Source organism: Myotis brandtii, unplaced genomic scaffold (assembly GCF_000412655.1).
Source record: "Myotis brandtii unplaced genomic scaffold, ASM41265v1 scaffold381, whole genome shotgun sequence".
In the NCBI taxonomy this organism is placed as follows: Eukaryota; Metazoa; Chordata; class Mammalia; order Chiroptera; family Vespertilionidae; genus Myotis; species Myotis brandtii.
In genome coordinates this window covers 504,135-519,895 of record NW_005364633.1, presented here as the reverse complement: position 1 = coordinate 519,895, position 15,761 = coordinate 504,135, and the positions used below count along the sequence as shown (strand labels likewise).

General features: G+C 53.9%; 1 protein-coding gene across 2 annotated transcripts in view; it reads left to right on the top strand.

Annotated features, from left to right (window-relative positions):
* Positions 1–185: 185 nt before the first annotated feature.
* Positions 186–15,761, top strand: part of STAT1 (signal transducer and activator of transcription 1, 91kDa) — a 30,645-nt gene continuing 15,069 nt past the window's right edge. For both annotated transcript variants that reach the window (XM_014544772.1, XM_014544771.1), the window contains exons 1-13: positions 186–351; positions 1,528–1,672; positions 2,980–3,078; positions 5,639–5,728; positions 7,037–7,115; positions 8,406–8,497; positions 8,711–8,862; positions 9,775–9,933; positions 10,794–10,886; positions 12,404–12,463; positions 13,191–13,220; positions 13,312–13,405; positions 14,509–14,550. In XM_014544772.1, the coding sequence (XP_014400258.1) occupies positions 224–351; positions 1,528–1,672; positions 2,980–3,078; positions 5,639–5,728; positions 7,037–7,115; positions 8,406–8,497; positions 8,711–8,862; positions 9,775–9,933; positions 10,794–10,886; positions 12,404–12,463; positions 13,191–13,220; positions 13,312–13,405; positions 14,509–14,550 (1,263 nt within the window). In that variant the 5' untranslated portion in view covers positions 186–223. The remainder of the gene's footprint in view (positions 352–1,527; positions 1,673–2,979; positions 3,079–5,638; positions 5,729–7,036; positions 7,116–8,405; positions 8,498–8,710; positions 8,863–9,774; positions 9,934–10,793; positions 10,887–12,403; positions 12,464–13,190; positions 13,221–13,311; positions 13,406–14,508; positions 14,551–15,761) is intronic.

The window sequence follows — 15,761 nt, the reverse complement described above, 5'->3', positions numbered from 1 at the left end:
GAGGGTAGGGGGAGGCAGGCCGGAGAGGTTCAAGGGGGGGAAAGGGGGCATATGTTGTACTTTAAACAATAAAGATTAAAAAGTAACAACAACAAAAAACCAGGCTTTCAAATACAGACACTATTGAAACAATATAGTTCAGAGGCAAGTTATGTTTCGGATCAAGCAAGGCATCCGCAGGAGGCACCATGCTAAGCAGCGTGACCGTCTGCTTTCCTCCAGGATGTCCCAGTGGTACGAACTCCAGCAGCTGGACGCCAAGTTCCTGGAGCAGGTGCACCAGCTCTACGATGACAGCTTCCCCATGGAGATCCGCCAGTACCTGGCCCAGTGGCTGGAAAAGCAGGACTGGTAAGGAGGGTGCTGGAGAGAGGGGGGCATTGCTCTGTGCTTTTCGAGGAACTTGTTGATCCAGTGACGTGGAGCCACGTTGACTAGAAGATGAATCTCATCAGCGGCCACGGGGATTGTCTGTTACGGAAGAGTGTTGGTTTGGAAAGTGGCACGTGTCTCTACACAGCTACACACCTAGTCATTAAGTACTTTCACGTAGTTTTGCCAGTTTAATTACGATACACTAGAGGCCCTGGTGCACGAAATGCGTGCAAGGGCCTTGGCCCTGGCCCCGCCCACCACCACCGTGTCTAGCCCAGCGGTTCTCAACCTGTGGGTCGTGACCCCTTTGGGGGTCAAACGACCCTTTCACAGGGGTCGCCTAAGACCATCGGAGAACACATATATAATTACATATTGTTTTTGTGATTAATCACTATGCTTTAATTATGTTCAATTTGTAACAATGAAAATACACCCTGCATATCAGATATTTACATGATGATTCATAACAGTAGCAAAATGACAGTGATTTAGTAGCAACGAAAATAATTTTATGGTTGGGGGTCACCACAACATGAGGAACTGTATTAAAGGGTCGCGGCATTAGGAAGGTTGAGAACCACTGGTCTAGAAGGAAAGACGTCTTCCAGTCTAATTAGCATATTACACTTTTATTATTATAGATGCTCCTAAATGCTTTGGATACGTTATGTAATTCGACGCCAGTTACTTCCCAAGTTAGGGTACAGTCCATAGAAAGAAAATAAAAGAAATCATTAAAGCTGGGTTATAATAAATATTGATGAGAGATATGAAGACGCATACAGGGCATAGCTCTCAAAAGTGACCCATGTTCTACTTTAGAATTTCTCCTTGCCGACTGCAGATGCTTGTGATGTTCCGAAAGTATTCGGCATAGAAAATGAAGTCCCCTGCTGACTGCTCCCTGCCAGAGTCGATCGCCTTCAGCAGCGTTGTGCACAGTCTCGGAGCTCTAGGATTTCTCAGGCTAGCTGGATATAGCAGAAACATTGTACAGACTGCCGCTGAAAGCGGGGTCCATGTGACAGGAAAGCCATCAAAACCAAGAGAGCACTCACCGCTCTTGTTAGTAGCTTCAGTGTGGAGGGCAGTGGTGATTTTGTCTGTGTAAAACAGCCCCTAAGTAAAGTGTGTGGATTCTCCATCTAGGGAGCACGCCGCCAATGATGTTTCGTTCGCCACCATCCTTTTTCACGACCTCCTGTCGCAGCTGGACGATCAGTACAGCCGCTTTTCTCTGGAAAACAACTTTCTGTTGCAGCACAACATCAGGAAAAGCAAGCGCAACCTTCAGGTACGACCTGGGTTCTGTGCGTCCGTCGGAATGTGCCCGTGTTTACATAAGAGTTTTTTCCATTCGCCAAACGCTATGAGCACACACTGGCATTTAGACAAGTTAGAGACTGTAAATCCAGTCCCTTTATGTGGGGAATACTTCAGAGCACAAGTAAAATAAAATATCAGCTCGTTTTGTAAACACATATGGAATGTTTAGGTTTCAGCGTATCACTTGTTAGGCATCTGTAATTCTGAGAAAAATGTGATGCTATAAACTTGTTTTACTAACAGTTGTTGCTATTTAAGCCAAAGGAAAAAGATTCCATTTTAAGAGCAGTGAGCTATAGCGACATGTCAAAGCTCGAAGGAGCTTCAGTGCTGAGTCCGGTCTGAGTCCTTGGTCTCCGATGGAGAGTAAGCCCGGCACAGTGGGGCCTCCCGGGAGCCCACGGGGCATCGGGGTGTTGGAACGAGGCCCTCCTGGCCTTGCTTCTCGTGGGGCTGCCCTGCGAGGGAAGGTCCAGGGGGCTCCAGCAGGAGAGGATGTGCTGCGAGCTTGGGGGTTACCTCAGAAGCACTCCCGCGTCCTTAAGTCTGGCTCCCATAGTTATTTCTGTATCAGTGGAACGTTCCTGTTTTAATGGAGGCGAGCACCGTTGTTTTCTTGTTTCATAAAACGCAACCAACTGTTCAACTTAGGTCGGTCGTGAGAACCTTGTTTTTTCCCTCTGTGAATGGCTCTAGGGTTTTATAATGCCAGCGGATGAGGAAGTCAGATTAACTTCATAAACATTTGTCCTCCTATCGACTTTGCTTGCATATACCTGTTATATAAAGCCATGGTGGCTGTTTAAAAAAAATAAAAAGCCATGATTGCCGGTATTTTGCAAACTACTTTTGACAAGGAAGCAGAAAAATTGAAAAGAATATCTCTGATCTAATTGAAGCAGAGACCAGCGGGAATGTCATGGGTCATTTCTGCATCACTTGCATTGTCTCAGGATCCTAACAAAAGATCATTACTACAAAAGAAAAAATAGAGACCAAAGAAAAAGTATTATAGGAACCATGTATAAAAATACTTGGTTTTTTAAATGAAGAAGAAATTGAGATACCTGCACTTAATTGGAAAGTTAGAGCAGTTTTTGTCAGAATTTGTGAAAAGAATATTTTGATTTTACCAAATATTAACTTCTGTAGAACTTAATAAATGCGAGATGAGGTTTCTCAGTGAATATGAACAAGTCTATCTCAATTTATAATGCACAATGGCTTAAACATTCTGATACTTAATTTACTTTTGTCCTCACCACCCGTGTATAGGATAATTTCCAGGAAGACCCAATACTGATGTCTATGATCATCTATAACTGTCTGAAGGAGGAAAGAAAAATTCTGGAAAATGCCCAGAGATTCAATCAGGTACTTTTTCTTCTAATTAAACACTGGTGATAATAACAAAATAAACACATTTATTTTTCCAACAAATATTACTGAGGTGGTGGTGAGCAGTCCTCTGGTGCTATAGCCCCAGGGAGCAGGGAAATCAGAAATAGGGGTGTTGCGGACCCAGGCTCGGGAAAGGCGCCCGATCTAATGGAAGAGACGACGAATAAACATAGTTCTTCCCGATAGTAAGGATCGCCATGGAGATAACGGGGAGGGTGCTGTGTAGACAGTGATGGGGTGTCTGGGGCTGGCTGTGTAGGTCGGGTCTGGACACTGTGCTGAGGTGCGGGGCCAGTAAGGAGGCGGGCAGGCCGTGAGTGGGTTCTTGCCGCAGCCCAGGGCGGGGAGATGGGGTGCACGCAGCAGGGGGCGGGCAGGTTTTGGACATGGTACCGAAGGGCTTGTCGTGAAGGCTCAGACGTGGGAGTAAGACAGTGAAAGGTCCAGGTGACTGATCTGTAACTTCCCTGGGAGACGCTGTGTGCTGAGCCGGGAAGGCGGGGGAGGGGGAAGGAGGGCTTTGACGGCACAGGAGGCTTTGGGAGGAGAACTGGTTGATGGGACAGGCAAGAGCTTTGGGTTTGGTTTTGTTTTGTTTTTAATTTATTGATTTGAGAGAGAAAGGAAGGGAGAGGGAGAGAGAAAAAACATAAGTATGTTGTTTCACTTATTTATACATTCATTACATGTGCCTTGACCAGAATCAAACCCCAAACCGTGGAGTATCAGGACGATGCTCTAACCAACTGAGCTACACGCCAGGAAGAGCTTTGTTTTTGTTTATTTAAATATATTTGTATTGATTTCAGAGAGGAAGGGAGAGGGAGAGAGAAACATCAGAGATGGGAGAGAATCATCGATCAGCTGCCTCCTGCATGTCCCCAAAGGGGATGGCCTGCAACCCTGGCTTGTGTCCTGACCAGGAATCGAACAGTGACCTCCTGGTTCACAGGTTGACGCTCAACCACTGAGCCACCTGGCCAGGCCAGGAGCTGTGTTTTACACAGGATTGTGACACCCGTTAAATTTCCAGGGCAGCCAAACGGTGAATGGGACAGGGCTGTACCAGGGCAAGACATTTGACCACTATTTTGTTAAATCTAATACAGCCCTTCCTGTGACCAGGGCCCAGCAGCTTTAAAGTTGCTGTGGCATTTGTCCCTTCCTTCCTTGAGTGTTGGGTGGTGGGGACAGCCCAGCAGACAGGCAGTGTGGCACCGCAGTGGGGTGGCTGGTTCTGGCTGAGACGGGGAGAAGGCCAGAGCGCATGGGAGTGTGCCCTGTGGGCATCTCTCTAACAAACACCCAGGGGGCACTGTGAGACGTGGGAGCAGAGGGAGAGAGTCTTTACGTAGGGGTGGCGACTGCCCTTCCCCACGCACGCCCTGGGCATCCGGCCAGTCTCTGCCTCCTCCCAGGCCCTGTGTCTGTCACTCTGAATGCACCTTACTGCTCTAAGCATTTATTTTTATTTTTTAAAAATTAATATATTTTTACTGATTTCAGAGAGGAAGGGAGAGGGAGAGATGGGAACATCAGTGATGAGAGAGAATCAGGGATCGGCTGCCTCCTTCCTGCACGCCCCCCACTGGGGATCGAGCCTGCAACCCTGGGCATGTGCCTTTGACCAGAGTCAAACCCAGGACCCTTCAGTCTGCAGGCTGACGCTCTGTCCGCCGAGCCAAACCGGCCAGGGCTAAGCATTTAAAGATGCACATATTATTTGCTCTAAACTCAAGCTGACTGGTCCGACGGGGACCCGGCCTAGTGAACGAAAGGTGTGTGCCCCGAAGGCCGAAGCAGCAGCACCGTCCTGCCTCTGAGGCACCTGGGTGAGTCACAGGGGCGTCTGAGTCAGAATCAGACCAGGACCCGCCGCCCTGCCTCCCAGCAAGCTCTGAGGTGCCAGCAGCGGCCAGCCTGTATAAAGCTCCGAGGCTTTAAGACAAACAAGGACAGGGTTCTTTCTTTATTAAATCTATTGGGGTGACATTGGTCCACATGAACATACGGGTTTCAGGTGTGGGTGTCTATGTTATGAGACCTGTGTATTGCACCGTGTGTCCACCACCCAGAGTCAAGTGTCCTATCACCTTATATTAGGGCCCCTTTCTCCCCCCTCCCCCTCCCCTCTGGCACCCCCCACCCCGCTGTTGGTGTTCACCCACATGAGTGAAATCCTAGGAGTCCAGGGTTAAGAAGAATCTCGTCTACAGAATCTGAGAAACCCCGAAGCAAATCCCTGTGTGCGCCTGCAGCTGTGTGGGCCAGTGGGAAATTTCTGAACTGCTGCATGTTTATGTCGGGCACGAACTGAGCCTGGTCCTTCCGTAGCATCCACAGCTCGCCAGCATTGTCTCCAGGGCCCTGGGAACGGAACCGTTTCTTACAGGCAGTCCTGTGGGAAGCCTGGGGAGGAGGTCGGGGAGGTCTCGGAGGGCGTGGGGGGCACACGGTCTGGGCTTAACTTGGGAGTGTGACCAGCAGGTAAGTCCCAGAGGGGAGGGTGACTGTTACCTGCACCCCGTCACAGGCTCAGTCGGGGAGCTTTCAGGGCACGGTGATGCTGGACAAGCAGAAGGAGCTGGACGCCAGAGTGAGGGCCGTGAAGGACAAGGTGATGGTGAGTACCGTGTCCGCAGCTCTCTGGGGAGGGAAACAGGTTTCAGCGGCTCCAGTGTAACCACAGTAACTCATCTCAGTCCTTTAAACAGTTGCGAGGCAAAGTTTAGCTGAGGCCCCGAACCTCAAGTAAACAAGCTGGTGACACCAGTGCGTAGCAGACTCTTAGGCCTTCCTGGTGTGACTTGCAGACACTGAGCTCACTTCCTTCCCGTAGCGCCGTGTGGTAACTGACTTTCCCCATCACCCGGTAAACGAGAAGCTGCTGCTCTAATCACCCGTGTGTCTGCGCCTCTCTAGCCCGAGTCCCCGGTTACACGGAGCCCCGGGTAAACATGGTCCGTCCGGGCACCTGCTTTCCTCTAAGACAGTGGTTCTCCACCTTCTGGCCCTTTAAATATAGTTCCTCATGTTGTGACCCAACCATACAATTATTTTCGTTGCTACTTCATCACTGTCATGTTGCTACTGTTATGAATCGTCATGTAAATATCTGATATGCAGGATGGTCTTAGGCGACCCCTGTGAAAGGGTCGTTCGACCGCCAGAGGGGTCGCGACCCACAGGTTGAGAACCGCTGCTCTAAGACTTGGGTGGGGAGAAAAGCATCTCCCTGAAGCCAGTGCTGCTGCGTTTCCGATTGGAGCAGAACGCCCAGCGAGGCAGCGTGTGGCCGCGGGGGCTGCTCGGCGCCTCTGGGGGGTCCGCTCCCTCCCTGCACTCTGAGGGCCGTTGGGGGGAAGAGGAGGAAGCCCGTGTCTGTGGAAAAGGCCGGCTGGATGAGGGCCGGGGTCTCCCGTGGGGCTCTGGGTCACACTGGCATGGGGTGCGTCAGACGCGTCCTCCCAAACTCCAGGTCCTTTGGAGCAGCTCGCTCTCGCAGCCTCCTAGGCTCTGAAGTGGGGATCCGTGCCCAGTCCTGACATAGCTCCTAGTCTCTCTCCTTTTTTAAAGAAATATACTTTTATTGATTTCAGAGAGGAAGGGAGAGGGAGAGAAAGGTAGAAACATCCATGATGAGAGAGAATCATGGATCAGCTGCCTCCTGCACGCGCCACACTGGGGATCGAGCCCGCAGCCACTGAGCCACCCTGGCTGGGTGTATAGTTTCTTTTCTAAATAAAGTTACTATATATTGATTAATGAAATGGTCACTATTTCATGTCTACGACTCGCATTTTGCAAGTCTAGTCCCTCTGAGGGAGCAGGATTATTGCCATGGTTTTCTGGGTCTTCTAGAAGCAGTGATCTGTTTCTTAAAGTTGTGGCAGCTGCTCAGTAGCATCCCTATTTTTGTCTTTATTTACAGTGCATAGAGCAGGAAATCAAGACGCTGGAAGACTTACAAGATGAATATGACTTTAAATGCAAAACCTCGCAGAACAGAGGTAAGCTCGCATGCGGAGCGGTGCTCCTTGGCCGCGGGTTTTCCTGCCTCCGTGAGCTGACAGGGACCAGTCCTCCTTCCCACGTGCGGATCCTTCCACACGGAATCGCTCCTCTGGCCGCGCCAGGGCTTCCGGCCTCAGTGCTGTGGATGTTTGGGGTCAGCTACTGTGTTGTGCAGGGTGTCCTGTGTGTGTCTGGCTTGTACCCCTAGGGGGCAGCAGCGCTATCCCTAGGCCCCAGCGGTGCCCTTGGTGGCAGGTGACGTGTTACTTTACTTGTTGTGTCTAGCCCACTGGCTGACAGAGACGGTTAGGAATGTGGAGTGAGTGCCCAGGCCCAACGCCTAAAGCTCTGCCTGTGTGCTCCTCGGATAACAGTCAGCATTCTTCTCGTGTCTTCAAGCAGTAGCTCTATTTTGTTTTAATTTTTATTTTTATTATTGATTTCAGAAGGGGAGAGATAGAAACATCAATGATGAGAGAGACTCATTGATCGGCTGCCTCCTGCATGCTCCCCACTGGGGATGGAGCCCACAACCCAGGCACGTGCCCTGACCGGGAATTGAACTGTGACCTCCTGGTCGACGCTCAACCACTGGGCCACGCCGGCCGGGCTTGTTGTTTGTATTGATTACAGCAACTGAAAAAACCCACAAGCGTGCGTTGTGTAGTAGAACACGTGGGGTACCGCTGTGACCCCAGCAGTCCGTTGGGGGATAGCGTGGTTAATATTAGAGCAAAGGGGGGACAAGTGGTGAGGGAAGGGGACCTGACTTGGGGTGGTGAACACACATTATACGGATCATGTGTCGTAGAATTGTAAGCCTATGCAATTTCATTAACCAGTGTCGCCCCAATAAATTCAATGAAAAATATCGGAGAGATCATTCGTATAATTTGAGTAAAAACTCCGAGAGAAGGAACCTCAGCTACTCTTACTTCCTAATCACCTACTTCTCTCAAAGCCACCGATCTGCTCTGCTCTTTTACTTGCGATTTTGGAGTTTGCCACGCGAGTCGTTGAGGTCAGACTGTGACAGTAACTTCAGAACCAGGCAGCGCTGTTTCCACCCCACAGGGTCGTTGGAGACAAGGGCTTTGTTCCATGCGTCCAGTTCTTACACGTGGAACATTCTCCTCCTCCTGTTCAAGAAAGATGGGAGAAGGCCCGACTTGGACCTCTGGCCACAGTGTTGGGCCACAGCTCTGCTACGGGCCTGTGAGGCGGGGCCTTCGCTCATCTGTCTCCTTTCACTTTCACATTTGCCTGTTGTCTCTGCCCCTTCACAGAGCACGAAGCCAACGGCGTGGCGAAGAGCGACCAGAAGCAAGAGCAGATGCTGCTGCAGAAGATGTACTTGATGCTGGACAATAAGAGAAAGGTGGGGACTCGCCTTCCGGGAAGACGTGCCGCTTCTGTCAGGGACTGTGAGGAGCGGGCTGAAGCTCGGGGTGGAGGAGCGAAGATTTTTATAACCACGTGACATGGCGCCCCGTTGAGATGAAAGGATAGTGGCTTTGCTTTTAAGAAAATCATTTAAAACTCAGCGATTAAAGGCAGATCGATTTTGCTTTGTTTCGTCCTCTCCCTGTAGGAGGTCGTGCACAAAATAATCGAGGTGCTGAATGCCACCGAGCTGACCCAGAAGGCCCTGATCAACGACGAGCTGGTGGAGTGGAAGCGGAGGCAGCAGAGCGCCTGCATCGGGGGCCCCCCCAACGCCTGCCTCGACCAGCTGCAGAGCTGGTGAGCGTGGCCCTGTTCCCCCTGCGGGGTGGCCAGCCCCGCTCCGCTGGGCCAGGGCACGCCTCTCCCTCTGTCCCCGGGCCAAGGGTGCGTCATCTGTGCCAGAACACCAGGGACATGGTCGTCGCATGACACATTTAACAACTCGGGTCCTGGTGTTTTATTAAAAACAAACGAGCTTGCCCTAACCAGTGTAGCTCAGTGGATAGAGCGTCGGCCTGCGGACTGAAGAGTCCCGGGTTTGATTTCGGGCAAGGGCATGTACCTTGGTTGTGGGCGCATCCCCAGGGGGAGGTGGGCGGGAGGCAGCTGATCGATGTTTCTAACTCTCTATTCCTCTCCCTTCCTCTCTGTAAAAAATCAGTAAAATATATAAAAAACAAACAAACAAACAAACAAAAAAGAGCTTGAGGCATTTTCCAGGAAGACATGAGATAACAGTTTGTGTGGCCGTTCGTCCAGGGTGGATGAGTACGTCCTGAAGCTGCGTGCCGGCCTGGCCGGGCCTGGGGCGCAGGGTGAGGGCGGCTGGCCCTCCCGGGAAGGAGCTCTGGGCATGCAGGCAGGAGGGGCCGTGGGGGTTCTGGCAGCGCAGTGCTGCCAGCGCTGACGAGTTCCATGGGGGGCACGGGGAGGGGTCGCCTCAGAGGTTTCCAGGAGAAGTTGGATTGCACTTGGGAACGAATGGGAGGGCTTCATGGCCGCCAGAGAGAGCAGCACGTTCGTTTTTTCTCCCCAAATACCAGCCTCTTAACTCTGAGAGGAGCCTCGTCCCCGCCGCCCCCTGCGGTGCGAGTGCACCTGTGTAGATGGCGGGTGTGTCACCTGTGAGGACCCCTGGCTGGTGTCCGCGGGCCCTCAGTCCGGCCGCCGTGGGCTGTTCTGACTGAGAGCCCTGTCCGTGCCTCCCAGGTTCACTGTCGTCGCCGAGAGTCTGCAGCAGGTCCGCCAGCAGCTTAAAAAGCTCGAGGAGCTGGAGCAGAAGTACACCTACGAGCACGACCCCATCACGAAGAACAAGCAGGCCCTGTCGGACCGCACCTTCAGCCTCTTCCAGCAGCTCATCCAGAGGTAAGGGGGGACTGTCCACTCCTTCTGCAGTTCTGTTGCCCAAGGAAGGCTGTGGGGTAATGCAGACAATTAGGAAGGGTTAATGGGCCCTGGCCAGTGTGGCTCAGCGGACACAGCATCAGCCTGTGGACTGAAGGGTCCTGGGTTGGATTCCGGTCAAGGGCACAGGCCCAGGTTTCAGGCCTGATCCCCAGTAGGGGGCGTGCAGGATGCAGCTGAACAGCAATTCTCTCTCATCATTGATGTTTCTATCCTTCTCTCCCTTTCCCTTCCTCTCTGAAATCAATACAAATATATTTATATAAAAAAAGGAGGGTTTAATGGGTTACATAAACTTTTCATGGCCTGTCAGTTCTTTCTGGAGTCCTTCCTTCTGTGGCCGCCTAGAGTGGGAACTGGAAATGTCACCCCTTCTCTGTCCCTCCACGGCCAGGCTGTGCGGAGACGGTGGGTCTCCCCTCATCAGACACGTCCCCTCCCTCTGGCCTCCTCTCCTCTCAGGCTCTCACATCCCCTCTCCTGAACGCTTATGATTCCATGCTTGTGCACGCTGTGAAAGGATCACTACAATAAGTCGTTAGCAAATTGGCTTCTCAGTGCAGACTGTACGTGAACACAGTCCAACTGGGGGTTTTCGCTGGCGAAGAGGATCCCAGCTCAGGACAGTTCCTCTGATTCTGTCGAGAGCAAATGAGACCGGAGCGTTGCTTTACTGACTAGGAACCCTCACTTTATCCACCGTCAGAGCCCTCCAAACTGCTTCTCAGCGTATGCCCCGTACCCCCTTCCTCTGTGGGGGATCAGTTTTTACTGCTCGGCCTTCCAGGAAATGCTAACCTGTGCTTTGCTGGGACCCGCAGCTCCTTCGTGGTGGAGCGGCAGCCCTGCATGCCCACGCACCCGCAGAGGCCGCTGGTCCTGAAGACGGGCGTGCAGTTCACCGTGAAGCTGAGGTGAGAACGCCAGGCTGCAGCCGATGCCTCCTCCCCACAGCGCTGCCCGGTGGCGCATCGGAGGGAGGAGTTCGCAGAGGGCACGTCTTCAGGCTGAGAGTCTGCTGGTCTTCGCCCACTGGAGCTGTAGCAGATGTGTGTGCAAACACGTGCACACCCCCCCGATGTTTCCAGTGTAGATGCAGTGCGCGTTCACTGCACGAGGAAGTCAGACTGCAGGGCTGCGCACAGACTGAGTCCCGGCAGCCCCTTCCCTCCGAGCGTCAGCCCGTGGAAGAGCTTCATGCGCCCCCAGAACCCTATGCACCTTGTGTGTGTGGGCCTGTGACACATACGTTTTCTGCCCAGTGGGTTCTTAGCTCTCATCAGATGTGCAGAGTTACCTGAGTACCTGTAGACGACTGTGGTAACAGCCTGTGCCAGGCCTCACAGGGTTTTGTCCACGTCGACATAAGTACACGAGTTAATACGTGTGTGTGTGTATGTGTTTATACATAGACACATGCACACACAAATACATATGACGTGCAGCATTTTATTTCTAAGAACTGGGATTCTGCCAGTTGTTTTGCAGCCTGTTTTTCTCCTGATGATAAACTGCGAAGATGTTTTCATGCTTTCCCTCCTGTGGAGCAGCTGCCCCTGCTCACCTGCCCCTCCAGGGGTGCAGCAGGGTTCCAGGGAGCAGCATTGGCTAGGGGAGCAGCGGGCTCTGGGAAGCAGCACTGGCCAGGGGAGCAGCGGGCTCTGGGGAGCAGCACTGGCCAGGGGATCAGCACTGGCCAGGGGAGCAGCACTGGCCAGGGGAACAGTGGGCTCTGGGGAGCAGCACTGGCCAGGGGAACAGCACTGGCCAGGGGAGCAGCGGGCTCCGGGGAGCAGCACTGGCCTTGAGTCGGCCCTGGTCCCATGTGCTGGGCAGTTAGTGAGGTGGTAGGGGCTGCTTCCTGGTGCTACACTCAGCACCTTGGGTCCTGGCACCCACAGCCGGGAGGGCACCGGAAGTCTCATCCCGTCAGAGCGAGACGTGGGGCTCCTGCCCGAGGCCTCCAGCTCATGGAGCACAGCAGGCCTGAGTCTCCATTGCTCCACCAGCCCGGGTGATTAGAGGGCCCCTCATTCTCCTGATTAGGGGCGATCGCTTTATCTTCTCCCAAGAGGACAGGCATTAGATACAAGTTTTAGTAAAAGTAGTATTTCCTATATTTTACTCATACAGTTGACTAAAAGTAGACATTTTGTGAAGGTCCCATGTGGGCTAGGCCGTGTAGGAGCAGGTGCTGCGCGCTCTCAAAGTCTGACGCCGCCGTTCTGCCCGCAGTCACAGCTGGGAGTGTGTCCCACAAACACACTTGTCAGAAGTCCGGGGGGGCAGATAAGGATGCAAGTTTCATTGTTTGTAATAACCCAAACTGGAGAAGGTGGGGGTGATCTAATGTTTATTGATAGGGAATTGGCATAATAAATTGTAATCGATAGTTTTTTTAAGTAATAATGACTTTTATTTTTCTTTCCAGATTGTTGGTGAAATTGCAAGAGCTGAATTATAACTTGAAAGTCAAAGTTCTATTTGATAAGTAAGACATCTTGAATACTATCTAAGATGCATGTACTGTTGAAATGCTGGTCTTGTTAGCCAAACACAGGCCGACGCCCCAGGCCGTTGTACAGGATCCCAGCGGATTGTAATTGTAGCTCCCACTCCGATCCCTCTCGTGCCTTCACGCGCCCGGCCTGTTTTGAGGGCACAGGAGCAAGTTTACGAGTGTGAGCTGGTACTGAGCGAGTCTCCGCACCCCCTCTTCCCCCCTCCCCTCCTACGCGCCCGGGGGAGGCTGCCCATGCCCAGGCTGCCATGACTCTGCAGCCCGAGAATTAAGCTGTCACTTTCGAAGGTCCTCTTGGTTTCGTAGCAGCCGAGCAGGGCTCTGCTGAGTGGAGGCCTCAGGGCTTGGCACAGTGCTTTGGTGGAGTAAGTAGTTGCTCAATAAATAGTGACAACCGAGGCTTGCATTGCGTGAGGGCGTGCTAGCACCCATCAGCTAGTTCACGCCTCACAAGAGGCTGCTGGTTGGTGCTGTTCGCATGTAGCACAAATGAAAATTTCTTCCCCGTAATTTATTACCCAGTGACACTGGGCAGAGCTGTTGTGGGAGCGAGTGAGTGAAAGGAAGGGCAGAAAGCCCATGGGTTGACCTTTTTGGTGACCTTTTATGTCTACATATACTTTCATATTTTTGATAAAGTTCATTTCAAAGCTTAAATGCATAGATAGCACTTTACATAGATCCTTTTCTTTTGCAGGGACGTGAATGAGAGAAACACAGTGAAAGGGTATGTAAAGTACTTTGCACTTATTTCACTATCTTCTTTGCTTGTTTCATAGTTCCAAGCCCTTTTCGTATCTCTGCCCTCTGTTGTCCAGGTTCAGGAAGTTCAACATCTTGGGCACGCACACCAAGGTGATGAACATGGAGGAGTCCACCAACGGGAGCCTGGCGGCCGAGTTCCGACACCTGGTAGGGCGGCCAGTTCCCCCTTTACAGCACGTCAGGGTTCCTAGGACTTCGTGGGATGTGGGGGGCCCCCTGGGAGGAGATGCCCCCTCTGTGGCCGGCGATGCCCCCCCAGCGCTTGGGGAACCTCAATCCCTCCCCAGCCCAGGACTGTGCACTATTTCCTGCGTTTCTCTCCTGGAGACACTGTATTTGGGCCGCAGGGACTCGGCAGGGTCTCCCATAAGTGACCTGTGCTCACACACGTGCCGCCTGGGACCTCAGCTGGGAGGGCGCCTGGGACCTCAGCTGGGAGGGCACCTGGGACCTCAGCTGGGAGGGCACGCGCTCTGGCTGCGCCGATTCCCCAGAGGTCCTTGTCGCCCCACGTCCTGGCGGTGCCTTCTCCCCGCCCAGGTGTGGCCGACCCCAGGTCTCCTCAGCCCCCTCCTCACGTTCGCCCTCCTGGTGGCCCTGCACCACTGCCACCCAGCAGCAGGCGCTCAGCAGGGGTGGAGGTGGGCGGTGCCTCCCTGTCCCCCTGCAAACCCGGGTGCATGCTGAGGACGGGCTGGTGCCAAGCCCTCCGTGCTCCTGGGGCCTACAGGGAGGCTCAAGGCAGCCTGCACCTGGCGGCCTCCCGGCCTCGTGAACAGCGACCCAGCCAGGAAGCTAGAGCTGGTGTGAGAGCCTCGGTCCAAACTCAGGAGCCCAAGGGCGTCCAGAGCTGCTCTCGGACCCTGAGCTGTTCCCTCGACAACAAGGATCGACTCCTTGTGAGGACAGTCTCAGCTGGGCCTGCCGGGGGGCTGCGGGAGCTGCCAGGGCAGGAGAGGCAGAGCCCTGAGCCTGGGGAGCCTGGAGCAGCTGGGGAGGGAGATGGGGTCACTCAGGGGAGGGAGGGGAGCCGTGTTCTGGCTCCTTCTGCGCGCGGGTGCTGGCCGATGCCCGGCTGCGGAGGCTCCTGCTGGGGACCCGCACAGGCCCTGTCGTCATCATGTGCTCTGGTTCTGAGCATAACTTCCCGGCCTACCTTCTTCCCAAGGCCCGACTCTGGTGTGATTTGTAAGTGAAAATAGCACCTTCGAAGGTTGTGTCGTGTACTAAGGTGGCTTCTTGTTTTATAGCAACTGAAGGAACAGAAGAACGCCGGCAACAGAACCAACGAGGTGAGTCTGTCTCATCCGCAGGCCTGTCCGGGGGTGGCCCAGCACCCCTGTGGCCGGGACGCCTCGCACAGGCGCTCAGGGCCAGCAGGGCAGAGCGGTAGGCGTGTCTGGGGACTTGGTGCATCTGTAATAACAGCAAACACACTGCATTCGTGGCTTATGGCTTTCCAACGATTTTGCTCACAAGCGGGCTGGACCCTCCAGACTGCCCCGGGGGTGGGGGGTGGCGGGCGTCTGCAGGCGTCTGTGCTCCTCACGTTTCGGAGGGGAGACCTGGACTCACGGGAAGTCTGCGGGAGTAGCTCCGCCTGCAGAGGGGTCGCTGTCAGGACTGCCCTGCGGAAGCCGGTCACCGAGGCGCCCCTGCCCCCGCACTCCCCGCAGGGCAGCCACCTTCTGCCGTGTCCTTTTTAGAGCACATCCGGGAGGATCGTGTCCGTGCTGCACTCAGCAATGAGCTGTGCACGGGGACAGCAGCGCGTAGGGTTTGGTTGGAATGTGCTTGTCCCTTGTGCCCGCACAGCGTGCGTCCTTCCAGTCGGGAGCAGGGGACCGGCCCTGGCCTGGACCTGTACTGTCTCTGTGACCTCGTGTGGTCTCCTGTCCTGGACGCAGGGTAGCGCTGCACCTCCGGTTCTGAGTTATGATGCTGTTATTTGCTATGCAAAGTGCTGAGGTCCCAGCAAACCTCCCGAGAGAGAGCCCGGAAGACTGGCTGTGGAACGTAGGCTTAATTAGGACTTACATGTGCCCGGTGGCCGCCGGCTGTGATGTCACTGCCCACCGCTGCCACCCCTGAAGTTGAACCTCTAAGTCCGGTCCGATCCGGCCTGTGGACGGGCCGCACAGGGTGGCTGGCGGTGCTGCTGTTTCCGCCACCCCCACTCTCTCAGCACGAGGTCTTCCCCGGCTCGGAACACAGAACCAGGGCGTGAGGGCGGGCCGTGCGAGTGCCGTGTGGCCTCAGAACGTGCTTTCCTGCCCGAGGGGCTGGCCAGCCTCCCCGGTCCCCAGCCGCGCACCGGGGCGGAGGGGGGCCGTGTTCCCATTCCCCACACAGATGCCCATGTGAGACAACATGTAGCAAGGCTCTTTCAAAACATTTCTACCCAGATCAAGGCACTTCATGACCCCCGGGCTTGTGCAAACCCTTTCCAGTCGGGAATCACACCCGGCACAGCGCCGCCCACCCCACCTGCCGGAATGTGCAG